We start from the raw sequence: 13,175 nt of genomic DNA, 5'->3' as shown, positions 1-13,175 counted from the left end.
AAGAGGTAGGAGGGTCCCCTCCCGGGGGTGGGGGAAACCTTTGGATTGAGCGTTGAAGGAGGGGCCCATCCTCCCCCAGGTGTCCTCCCCACCCCCGTTTCTAAACTGCACGAGAACTTTGCACGATCCCACTGTCAACTCAGATGTCCCAAGTCCAAACAGAAACAGTCCTTTCCCCTCGACACCAAATCCCTTTATCCAACTCTGCACTTTAATGGGTGGAATCACCACCAATCAGCTAGCTCCTGCCTAGTCATCTTGTCTTTCCGTTTTCCATTTTCCATTCCTGTTCTGCTACCAAATCCTGTCATATTTTTGTTAAAAAAAAAAAAGTGTTGCGATCTTCATTTCTTTTGGCATCGACTTGATACCATGGCTACATGCCAAGTGGTCTCTTGACTACCCTCTCAAACCCCAGTTTTGAATCAACAACACCCACTTCGCTTTTCATAATTTTTTTTTTGTGATGTCACTCTTACGTTCAAAAATCTTCCATTGCTAAGGAAAATAAGCCAGACACAAAAGGACAAATACTGCATGATTCCACTGATATGAGGTACCTAGAAGAGTCAAATTAAAAAGGACATAAAGTAGAATGGTGGGTTCCAGAAGCTGGGGGGAGGGGAGTGGAGCGTTAGTGTTTCATGGGTGTAGAGTTTCAGTTTGGGATAATGAAAAGTTCTGAAGATGGATTGTGGTGATGGTTACACAATAATGTGATTACTGAAGCAACTAAATTGTATCCTTAAAAATGGTTAGAATGGTAAACTATGTTATGTACATTTGACCACAATAAAAAAAAGAGAGATCTTTGAAAAATTTCCATGGCTCTCCATTATTTATGGGACACTATAAAAAGTCTCGATCTGGTTTTTCAACACCCTCATTTTGGCTTCCTCCTAGGTATCTAATTTTATTTCCTATTACTGACAGTATTCCATTTTCTTCCCACATACCATAGAGAGAATTCTCATCATTGCCTTTGTTCACAATGTTCCTGCTGCCCCCTCATCCTCCTGTTGACAGAGGTGAGTTCTGCCCAGACTTTCAAACCCAGCTTAAGGCTCTTCCTGAAAACTTCTCAAATGACTCTATCCTTTATCCCAAACCCTCCCTTCTCAGAAATATGACTACCATACAGGAAGCAGCACAGAGTTTAGCATTAAGCCGTTCTCTCCATGTTTTAAGATTGGGAGTCCTGTGTTCAGAACCAGATTAGAAATTCCTCAAAGGCAATGAATGGCATCATAGATCTTTCTATATCTTCTATAGCAGCCCAAGGAGCTTCTGAGCAGGAGAGTACCCATCACTGATTAATTGATTGGTGGGTTAATAACAAAACGTTCAACACTTCAATTATTCTCTTTTCAAAATTGTACATCTCCGTTGAGGACATGCCAGGAAGGAGAATCTGTTTTTCTTTGAAACAACTCTATTCTGCATAAATCAAAATTCAGCCTAAAATGTAACCATCGTGAGAGGCATGTTTCTCATACTATTAGGCTGTGTCCATGTTACCAGCTGACCCTTAAGAATGAATTACTCAGATACTTTCCACCTGAGTTGTGCAGTTCAGATCATGCCATTTCTTTACTCAAAAATTCAGTGCAGGGTTTCCCTGGTGGCACAGTGGTTGAGAGTCCGCCTGCCAATGCAGGGGACACGGGTTCGTGCCCCGGTCCGGGAAGATCCGACATGCCGCGGAGCGGCTGGGCCCGTGAGCCATGGCCGCTGAGCCTGCGTGTCCGGAGCCTGTGCTCCGCAACAGGAGAGGCCACGACAGTGAGAGGCCCCAGTACCGCAAAAAAAAAAAAAAAAAAAAAAAAATTCGGTGCCTGCTCACCTACAAATTATGCACGTACTTTCAACCCAGTGTGCCAGGTCTTCCATACCATGGCCTTGCAAGGCCCCTCCTCAATGAAGGCTCCCTCACCTCGGTGGTGGTAGTAGTTGGGGGCTTTCTCTCATTCTGTTCCCTCCACTAAAGAATTCCCCATCATTTTGTCCTTCCCACTATCTTAAAATCTTGACCTGTTTTCAAATTTTACCTTATATATTCAATTTTTCTGATCTCTCCAACTAGACATGGTTTTCCTTTTCTGGGACTCTTCCTAGCTCTCCACCTGCATGTCTCATATATACTGGCCATATTCAGTCCTTTGGGTTGCTACTTGCCTCCCTAGGTTTTAAGTTCTCTGAGGGAGTGAACCAAGTCATATTAAAAACTTTTCTATGACTCCTTGTGCCCTTTATTCTTGGTATTTACTCTGCAAATATTTGTTGAATGAATCAGCTTATTAACACAATAAAAGGCAGTTGTCGTTTTCCCCAAGCACCCTTTCCTGTAATTCAGCTGCAGTGTTTGCTCCAAGCTGGGATCTGGAAACCAAGAATAAATTCAATGGAGATTATAAAAAGATTGACAAAAAAGATTTTACTGAGGGTCTCTGGAAGTCATAGTGTTAAAAATAGAAGTCACATTTTCGGTCACTGTGGTCACACCTGTCCAGTTCAAAACCAGCTTTTGCAAAGAAAATGTTTAGCTGGTAATATATACCAGATGTTACCATTTGGAGAAAAACACAATTATCTTGAATATTGTAAGGAGGGCAGAACCTTTACCGGAAGAACGTCCCTTCTCTAGTGCAGAGCTGGCTGGGGCACAGTCCTCGCATCCACAAGCCTCGTGATGCCAGCCCACATCCTGCCAACATGGCCCTCGTGCAGTCAGAAGGGCATTCCTTCTGCAAGTCGGCCTCATCCAAGATCAAGGAAGAGGCACCTTGATTTGCCTTTGACTGAAAACCAGTGACTCACTTTTAGCCACGATTAGGAGAAAGGTTCCACTAACAATTCAAGGTTTGCATAAGCTGCCAGGATCTAGCTCTGTTCATCCACGGTAGGCTAGCTCAGATGTGCCCTGATTAGCCTGGCTCCATCTCAGATCCTTTGGAAATAGTGTTGCTAGATTTAACGAACAAATAATCTAACAAAAACAACAACACAAGAAACAGGCTGCCAAACTAAATCAGAATTTCAAATAAACAGCAAATAATTTTTTAGTGTAAGTTTGTCCCCAATATTGCATGGGACCTAACTTATACTAAAAAGTTATGCATTTATCTGCATCAAATTGAACTAGACATTCTGTATTTCACTTGGCAACCCTGTTTAGAAACCTTAAAACCAATCCTAGATGGGAGGGAGAAATGAGTTCTGTGATGGGGAATTAGGTGGTTCTTTTCTTTTTTTATTGAAATATAGCTGATGTACAACATTCCATTAATTTCAGGTATACTACATAGTGATTTGACATCTGCATATATTATGAAACGATCACCATAAGTCCAGTAACCATCTGTCCCCGTACAAAGTTTTTACCATATTATTAGCCATATTCCTTATACTGTACTTTACATCGCTGTGGCTTATTCATTTTACACCTGGAGGTTTGTACCTCTGAACTTCCTTCACCCTTTTCAACCCCCCACCCCCGCAACTCCTTTCCCCTCTGGCAGTGGTTATTCTCATTGATGTTATTTTCCAGTAAAATCTCTGAACTGAGCTTTAACGTGAAAACAGATATACTGGTAAACCAAATAGTTAACCAGTTTTCAAGGAATGAGGAGGTAATAACTGCATTTGATGGGTGAAGCTGAATGAGCATAATTTAATCTTCCCTCGATGACTCAGAAGGTACCTCTGGATGTTGTAGGGCCTGAGATCATCCCTGCAAACTCTGATCAACACAGGAACACGCTGACCTGTGCAGAAGCCGCAGTTAATTAACTTCTGGTTAACGAAAAAGTTAACAGCGTTTGTGGTGTGTTCTCAGACAGCAAGGGCATTTTCACCAGTTTCCAGCTTTGCCAAAATGATGAAGCCTACCTTGTCAAAATAATGAAAATGCTCCTTTGTCAATTACCTACAAAGTAGAACGGTTTGCTCCAATTTTGTTTTCCTTATCTCTCTATATGGTGACCCACCATTGTATCCTCTGGTAATTCCAGGATTGCTGTATTTCTAAAAAATAATTTCTGAATGGAAAAATTGGTTTAAAACTTGTGGGCTCTCGAGACTTTGGATTCAAGTGATGTGTTCTCATGGTAACTTTTAATTCAACAGTTTCTTTTAAAAAAATCCAGATTGAGTTGGGGCTTGCCCACTCAAGCGGAAAGGGTAAAATTTTGCAATCCAGTCACTTGTTTATCGTAAGAAATGGATAAAACTGCAGTTCATTCATTCATTAAAAAAATAAGTGTATTGGGCACGTATTTTGTTCCAGGCACACAGGACGCAAGGAAAAGAAGATAAACATGGCTCCTGCTTTCATGCATCTTCCAGACCCCCAGTGAACCTGCAGTCTTGTATTTCTTTCATTGGTCTCCACGGAGGGGACCATGGCCTCTAAAAGATGAAAATTATCTACTCTGGTAATTAAGAAGAAAACACAGAGGGCTTCCCTGGTGACGCAGTGGTTGAGAGTCCGCCTGCCAATGCAGGGGACACGGGTTCGTGTCCCAGTCCGGGAAGATCCCACATGCCGCGGAGCGGCTGGGCCCGTGAGCCATGGCCGCTGAGCCTGCGCGTCCGGAGCTTGTGCTCCACAACGTGAGAGGCCACAACAGTGAGAGGCCCGCGTACCGCAAACAAACAAACAAACAAACAAAAGCCCCCCCCCCCAAAAAAAAAAGAAGAAAACACTGATATCATTGTCTCATTAGGGGCTCTGTTTGCTGGGGCCTATTCTAGGTTCAATTTATTGAGTACCATGAACTGTTTAATTTACTGGGTACCATTTAGTGAGCATTTACTCTAAGCCAAGCGTTATAAAATCCTTTCACTTAAATCTTCATTACAGCTGAATCAAGGAGATGGAGATCTACTGACTGACAAGGAGATGGAGAGAAGAGGGACTGAGGGTCTTGTCCATGGTCACTCATTCACTAAATGGACAGCCCAGAGCAAAGCCTGGATATGTCTGCACACCTTCTTTCTGTGTGACCATCGTTATGACACACTGGCCTCTCCCAAAACCTGCTTTGATCAGTTATTTGGCAGTTGTAGCGATCTTACTAAAAAGTTCTTACTAGGAAGTGTCTAAAATATATTAGGGGTCGTGATTAAGACAGCAGCAGTATGCAATTTGAAAAAAGATAGCTACTTAAAGTAACTGTAAAATAGAATATGTGTGAAAATATCAAAACATGGTATTTTAGACCTCTGTTTAGATAACTAGGTCATTTAACTATTTTTAAAAATCCAGTAAATTATTTGCCTTGTTTACCTGTAAAGACTCATACGCCTAGAATTACCTTTCAGGAAAATCCTTGTGAAAATGAGAAAGGGCAGTTCAGGCTTAAACAAGGATTTTGTTTAATTAAAAGGAGAGCCAGAAATTCAGAATTCACACTAACGCATATGGAGTCTTTATGAAGTTTACTTCTTTTTTTCTGGTACAGTGACGTGAAATTAGGTGGGAGGAATGGACCAGAAATTTCCACCCTGCCCTCAGATGGCCTTGTTTCTATGAATTTATGGGTAGTCTCTCACATTTGTAATGCTCTGAAAATGACCTAGAACTTTCATGCAACTGCTGATCAAGAATAAAGCCAAGGTGGGACTCCCCTGGTGGTGCAGTGGTTAAGAATCTGCCTGCCAACGCAGGGGACACCTGGTCCAGGAAGATCCCACATGCCACAGAGCAGCTAAGCCCGTGTGCTACAACTACTGAGCCTGCGCTCTAGAGCCTGCGAGCCACAACTACTGAGCCTGCGTGCCGCAACTACTGAAGCCCGTGTGCCTAGAGCCTGTGCTCCGTAACAAGAGAAGCCACTGCAATGAGAATTCTGTGCACCACAATGAAGAGCAGCCCCCGCTCGCCACAGCTAGAGAAAGCCAGCGCACAGCAACGAAGACCCAACGCAGCCAAAAATAAATAAATAAAAAATAAATTAAAAAAAAAAGGAATAAAGCCCTTTTGTCCCTCCAAGCCCTTCTCCACCCAATTCCTGCCTCTAAGGACTTGAACTTTCTAAATGCTTAGATCCTAAAACAATAAACAAGTCTGTCTCTAGGATGGAAATAAATAAAATTTGGGGAAGAAATCAAAAGTCAGTTTTCACTTTCCAAAACGAACTGTACTGTAAACAAATGTTTCTTTTTTTCCTCCTTCATTAGCTCTTTTTCAAATTGCTTGTAATTTCATGGAAAACTGCCCAGGTGATCTTTTTTTTTCCTTCAAAAGTCAATAGTTTCCTTCTCTAAAAATAATTATACTTAAGAGGATAAAAATAATAGTGTTGGCATTCATGCAATGAGAAGTTAAACGCCCTTAATATGTATACTAACGTTATATGAAAGATAGTTCGCAGATTTTTTAAAAAATAAATTTATTTATTTATTTTTGGCTGCGTTGGGTCTTCGTTGCTGTGCTCGGGCTTTCTCTAGCTGCTAGATATGGGATCTTCCCAGACCAGGGCTCGAACCCCTGTCCCCTGCATTGGCAGGCGGATTCTTAACCACTGCACCACCAGGGAAGTCCCAGTTCTCAGATCTTTAAACATTGTTCACTTTTAATTACTTTTTGGTGAATCAGTTACCGATTCTGTCTTTGAAGTTTTAAGCTTACTATGGAGGTTACACTGTACTTTTTTTTTTAATGAAAAATTTGCAGTGTATTTACTTAAATGGAAAGGAATTCTAATGTGACTGCTACTTACTTCAGAATACAGAGTGGTTGTACAAGAAGATCAATGGGCAAGGAAGAGCAGTACCGGTCGCCATAGAAACACAGTGAGAATAACAGGACCTTCTTTTACTCCCTGCTCGGTACCTGCCTATCTTTTTCGCCACTTAATCGCCCAGTACCTCATCTTCGCCTCTCAAGTGGATATAATCCACCTACTTGTTCCAAATTTAACAGAGACTTTTAAAGTTCTTTTAATGTCAGAAGAAACAAACTCAAAAACGAGAAATACTGACAAATTGATTTCTAATGTTAGCATATTCATTCAACAAAAGATAGACATATATTGAGCCAAAGCCTAGGAGAAAGTTGTCAGGGCAGTTAAGTGAGTAAAAGGAGAAATTCTGGTAAATTAAACTCCTCCTGAACAGCTACAGCTGATGAGGCCACCTCCAGACCTCAAAATTAAAAAGACAGGTAAGTCAGACAGAGAAAGGGAAATATTGTATGATATTGCTTATATGTAGGATCTAAAAACAAATGATACAAATGAACGTATTTACAAAACAGAAACGGACTCACAGACTTAGAGAATGAACTATGGTTACTGGCGGGGAAGGGTGGAGGGAAGAGAAAGTTAGGGAGTTTGGAATTGACATGTACACGCTGCTATATTTAAAAAGGATAAGCAACAAGGACCTACTGTATAGCACAGGGAACTCTCCTCACTGTTAAGTGGCAGGCTGGATGGGAGGGGAGTCTGGGGGAGAATGGATACATGTATATGTATGGTTGAGTTGCTTTGGCTGAAACTATCACAACATTGTTAACTGGATATACTCCAGTGTAAAATAAAAAGTTAAAAAACAAAACAAAAACAAGTAAGATGCAGGGATATAATATATAGCACAGGAATATAACCAATCTTTTGTAATAACTTTAAATGAAGTATAATCTACAAAAATATCAAATCACTATGATGTACACCTCAAACTAATATAACATTGTAAATCAACTATGTTTCAATTAAAAAATATATATGTAAATTAGAAGCAAAAGTAAAAAGACAAAGCAGGTGAAGAACATTTCACGCAACAGTTATTTATTGTAAATCTACTGAGTAGCAGTCAGTGTGCCGAGTACCGAGGAGACAGAGGATGACGGGGAAGGTATCTGCCTTCTTGGAGCTTTACCTGCCTTCCTGGAGCTTGCCGTCTAGCGGAAAAGCACCACTTAGTAAATACCCACCGCTCGTCAGGCTGTGTAAATGCTTCGTATCCACTAGCTGATCCGTTATCACAACAACCCTGTTTTCCAGGTGAGATAACTAAGGCTTTGAAAGGTCATAAACTGCCCAAAGAAATAAGCCAGCGAGTAGTACAAGGAGGCTTTGAACTCACTTTTGTCTAAATCCAAAGCGTATGCTCTTAACTATCAAATGAAAATGACCAACCCCATTTACACCAAATGACTCTCCCAATATTTAAAAGTTTACATAAATCAAACCCAGGTGATCTTCAATCTTACCTGTTATCTTGCAGCCATAGACTTCAAATCTCATAGATATACCAGTTTCCCAAGTCATAGGTTTCATTCGGACAAATCGAGTTATCAGGGGTTTGGGGAAAACTCCAATCACAACATCTGTGGGGTTGGTGTTTCCCTGAAAGATCTAGATGGAAAAAGGAAGGGCCCTTTAATAGCAGACATTTTGGATTGTCTGAAAACAAATCCAGAAATATGTTTTCACCAGTGCTTGTCAAATTATTTACAATTTCCTCACTGTTTACCGCGGTTGAGGTAGTGTTAATAATTTGTCATGTTATTTTTCCAAATAATGGCAATCAGAAAGAATTGTGTCTAATATAGAATGTTGTCTTAATCATCTATTCAATTTTCTGAAAGGACAGAGCCTCCAAAGGTACTATTATAAGGATAGCATTTGTTATAGAATACTATGCTATTATCTAAAAAAGTGGGAAAATTATTAACATTATCAGTAGGACTTACAGAATACTGTAGACAATTCTTGGGAACTCTCACTATTGTACTTTCCCAGGAACCCCTCAAAGGAGTGCTTTTTGAGTTCAACGTAGGGTCTGACTTTTTGAAAATTCTAGGTTATGTTCAGCAGGAGGTCAGGGAGCTTCCTCCCTTTTAACTTCATTTCTTGATGGAAGATCTTATCCCTGACGTTTATGAAAGACTTTAATCTTTTTCAGTTATTGGTAAAATTATGTGTTAGTGGTCAAAATCAAAACTGAGTTATAAATGATATGTAATGGAGAATCAGTTTTCCCAGGGCTTCTGTTTCTAGTTTCAAAAATGAGTCATTTTATTCTAAGAAAGATGAGGCATGTAACTGCAGATGTAATGAGTGCCAGTCACGAACCGGTTTCCCACAAGTGTCTGTCGGAGGCACTCAGCCTGGGCACGGCGCCACGGCAGTGTCCTCCAGTGAGATCTCTGAGGAACGGGGACTGTCTGCCACGTGGAACCCTCCGGCACTCGACCAGTCTCAGATGGGACTGAAAGCCTCCACTCCCCTGGATTTTACTCCAGCTCTGGGTGGGGAGAGCTGTGTAAAAGAACCATGTCTCAGTCACAGGCCTTGTGTAGCTAGAGCATCCCTGGGCCATCAGAGGTGCACAGACTCCCACCCACCTTCCCAGATGAATCCTAGGAGGAGGAGGAGGAGGAGGAGGACCACCGTTCCCCTGGGAGAAGGCGCTTAGGAGAGTCAGCCTGGAGTTCTTACTCCATTTAGCCCATGAGGCCTGCTCCATGGGAGGTGGTCAAATGCTTTACTCAGTCGGCTGTTAGCCAGATCCCTCTCCTGAGATGATTTAATATCGAATTTATCCCAGCCTGTGACAGCCTTTAGATTTCTGTCTTACTTCAGCAAATCTCTCTCGGAAACAATCTGTGTGGAAGCATTTTTGTGTGACGATGAATAATGGGGACATGCCTGAAGGAGCAGAGCTTCCCAAATCAGTGTTTCAAGGGCCAGTGGATCCACCTCAGGGAGGGACCACAGTCTGGTTCACCCTGAAGGCATTTTATATTTGCTGAAAACCAGGTAAGGACACACATGCCACCAACAGAAAGAGGGCTGCTGGAATGCTGGTGGTCGAAGGCCGCTGTTGCTGAGGTACGTAAGCCAACTCTCTCTGAGGAAAGCACGGCAGGGGGTATGCCTGAAAGGCCCCAAAGTAGTGAAAGGCAGGTGGGCAACGAGAGCTGGACTCCGGGTGGATGTGGGGATTTCATTCGGGTTCAGTGAAAGGGTGCAGACACATGCCAGGTCTTTGCTGACCCTTTACTCTTTCTGCCTCCTACTCTGGAAGGCCCTCTGTGTGCCAAGGTGACCCAGATCATGGACCAGGAGTGAGCTGTGTGCATGTCAGATGCCCCTATGGCCCTCGTGTGCTCCCCACACCCACATCCGGGCCACGCGGACCACTGCTGAGAAGCATGTCTTGGAGAGACAGTGCTCATTGATTAAAGAGATGGCCTGAAAGCTGGGGTCAGCCCTCCCTACTCTCTCCGGGTTCTTCTGTATGTTGCTGTGTCCTTGGCATTAGTGTTTTTTCGTTTGTTTGAAACTAAAGCATGCCTTCAAAAAACGACTCCAAAACAAGAATAAGTCATTACACTCAGGGTCAAAATTTACTCACTAGATCTCCACCAATGATGACTATGAGGGTTTTTCTTCCCCAGATGGAGGATCTATTCCACATCCTCTGGGGCTAGACAGCGGCCTTGTGCTGGTCTGTTCACAGAGCAGCTGCATCCCTGTCTTCGGCCTTCCCGCCTGCCCTAAGGGACAGCGAGGGCTTTGCAGCTAATCAAAGCGTACTTATAGGCCTTTCACTTCACACCCAGGAGGCTTTTCTCAGTTTCAGACCCAGAAGGAGAAAATCAAGGCCAGGGATGCCCCAGATGGAGACAAGGACATGGTAATTGGTCTCTTCCCAAACCCAGGATTCCAGGCTACCTGGATCTTTGCTACTATCCTCACCAATTCTGTGCATTTCACTCGGCCTCCAGGGCAAGCTTTTAATTTTGGGGAGACAGCAAGCATGAGTTCTCCAAAATCTTTTGATTAGTAAATCGGAGCAAGTACAACTTCAAATAAACAGCAGGCTGAGAAAAACATCTCAGTTCCAAATATTCAGAGCAGAGTGCCCGGGGCGCAGGGCATGGTGCGGCCTCCTCCACAGCAAAGTAGTGAGGAGGTGGCGTGTGGCTCGTGGGATCTGAGGGGACACCTGTAGTTCTGCTCATGCGCACAGAAGCAGCCAAACACACTTGTAAATTAGTTTGTGAGCCACAGAGGGTAGATAAAAAGGAGTCTTCTAAAACCAGCCCATTACAGAGAGGAAGAAAGGATCAATCTAGGAAAGAGAATGAGGAAACGCAGGCAGAAAGACAAAACAAAACAACTCCAGAGGTTCTAAGAGGACAGTGTTTATCCTGTGCATAGTCTGTGTCCCCGAGGGAGGTTTAAAGTGATTCTTGAGTTTGACTTAATTTGGCCGGTATTGACTTTTCTTGGAAACATCCATATAATTTCCTTTTGGCTTCTGGATCTGGGAACATGAGACCCCTTGGTCAGATTTAAACCTCTAATTGCACTTTTCATTTTAAATCAATGCGAAAATAAACCAGGCAAGACAGCAAGCTCCCAAACAAACAAGTGAAAATTGATCATCCACTTCAAAGACCGGATTGCTGGGGGAGGTGGAAGGGAAACTTACAACAGGTTTATTTCCTTCTTTTATGGTGATCCAGTCTTCCCCGTTGGAGCTAATGTCTATTCTGTATGTCTTGACATAGTATTTCTTCTTGGTTTCCTTTGAAATAGCTCCCTGTGTCCCGACAGCAGTGACAAAGCGCAGAAGGCCCAGGTCTACCTACAAGACAATACCAGCCTTGTCAGTTGCCCATCCTTGTACGTCCGGAATGTGAGCATCTTTTCCTGTGGGTACCATGGTATAGTTTTCATCCACCTGGGATCAACAAACCCTAATTCCATCGGCATCAACACCCCCAAGAAAGCCTCCAATATGATAAGACAGCAGCTGCCCTAGGTTGGCAATGGCCAAAAAAGAGACCTTTCTCATCGTTGCCACCAAGATTGCTTGATCCTTGGTACAAAAGAGAAAACTGGGTTCAATATCGTGTTACTGTATTTTCTAAGAGATTCACAATACTTTCTAAACAGCATGTTAATAGATGTCATTTTACAAATAGAAAATCAAGACAAACAAGATAAGCTCACATACTGGATACAGAGAGGCCTGGACTAGAACTTGAGTCTAACATGATCCCACTTCCCATCCCTCTGCAGCATCCTACCCCTTTCCAAACAGAACGTGGATCAGAACGATCCTGACTCTGAAAGCACTTGCGTGTACTGAGGGCTGAGAAACGGGCCATAGATTTATAATCTGGAATGGAGTCGAGGGAAGGAGGGCAAAGTTAGGATTTTTGATCCATCTAAATTTCTTCCTTTTCCGTATCTCTCCTTGTAGTTCAGCTTGAGAGGCAGAAGGATTCCCAGGCATCAATCTGGGAAGGAATGATGCCTCTGTGGGACAACAGCTAGGACTTAACAAGCTTCCTCTGGTGAGTTTCCAGGGGAGATGTTCCTCAGCGCAATGGCCTTACCTTCATCCCTCACTAGACTTTCTCACACCCCTGACGGCTGGGCCACCTGGAGGGCACCACAGTAGTGATGACCAGAGGGTGACCAAAGCCTGAGGTCCCTGATTGCATCCCAGAGGTCTGCAGTGGCTTGAGTTGTTCCCATGGCCCTGTGATGTGAATGGGAAGGACAGAGATCAGGCCCTCAAGGTTCCAGTACCGGCTCTGCCTTGAGTTTGCTCTATAGGGCCTCTGACAAGTCACTTCATCTTTAGGCTTCTAGTCCTTCATTTGTAAAGTGAACGAGTTGGACCAGATAACCCGGAAGACCCCTTCCCTCTCCGACTTCCTAGGACTCCATGCTTTCAGAAAAGTGAAATAGGTATTTTTTCTTTAACTTGCCTTATTTCCATTGTTAATAACCAAGAATCATCTTAAAACAAAAATCATTACCAGTTTCTCTATATTAGAAATATTTTCCTTTTATGAATACATTTGATTATTCCTATAAAATTGTTTTCCTCTACTATGTCCTCTATTTATTGGATTTCTGTATAATACAGAGATTTTAAAGAAATGAAGCATATTTGGCAAATATTTTGTAAAGGACACAAAAAGTAATTGCACGTTACAACTGATTAAGAGTAACAAGAGGGGCTTCCCTGGTGGCGCAGTGGTTGAGAGTCCGCCTGTCAATGCAGGGGACACGGGTTCGTGCCCTGGTCCGGGAAGATCCCACATGCCGCGGAGCGGCTGGGCCCGTGAGCCATGGCCACTGAGCCTGTGCGTCCGGAGCCTGTGCTCCGCAACGGGAGAGGCCACAACAGTGAGAGGCCCG

General features: G+C 43.0%; 1 protein-coding gene across 7 annotated transcripts in view; it reads right to left on the bottom strand.

The window, feature by feature from the left end:
• NRP1 (neuropilin 1) overlaps positions 1-13,175 on the bottom strand; it is a 140,278-nt gene that overhangs the window by 32,738 nt on the left and 94,365 nt on the right. For all 7 annotated transcript variants that reach the window (XM_027121761.1, XM_027121765.1, XM_027121763.1 and 4 more), the window contains exons 8-9: positions 11,449-11,604; positions 8,216-8,360 (exon numbers count right to left, since the gene is read on the bottom strand). In XM_027121761.1, coding sequence (XP_026977562.1) covers positions 8,216-8,360; positions 11,449-11,604 — 301 coding nt within the window. The remainder of the gene's footprint in view (positions 1-8,215; positions 8,361-11,448; positions 11,605-13,175) is intronic.

Source organism: Aethalodelphis obliquidens, unplaced genomic scaffold, assembly GCF_003676395.1.
Source record: "Aethalodelphis obliquidens isolate GAN/ISIS:26980383/991018 unplaced genomic scaffold, ASM367639v1 scaffold23, whole genome shotgun sequence".
In the NCBI taxonomy this organism is placed as follows: domain Eukaryota; kingdom Metazoa; phylum Chordata; class Mammalia; order Artiodactyla; family Delphinidae; genus Aethalodelphis; species Aethalodelphis obliquidens.
This window is presented reverse-complemented; position numbering and strand designations above follow the sequence as displayed.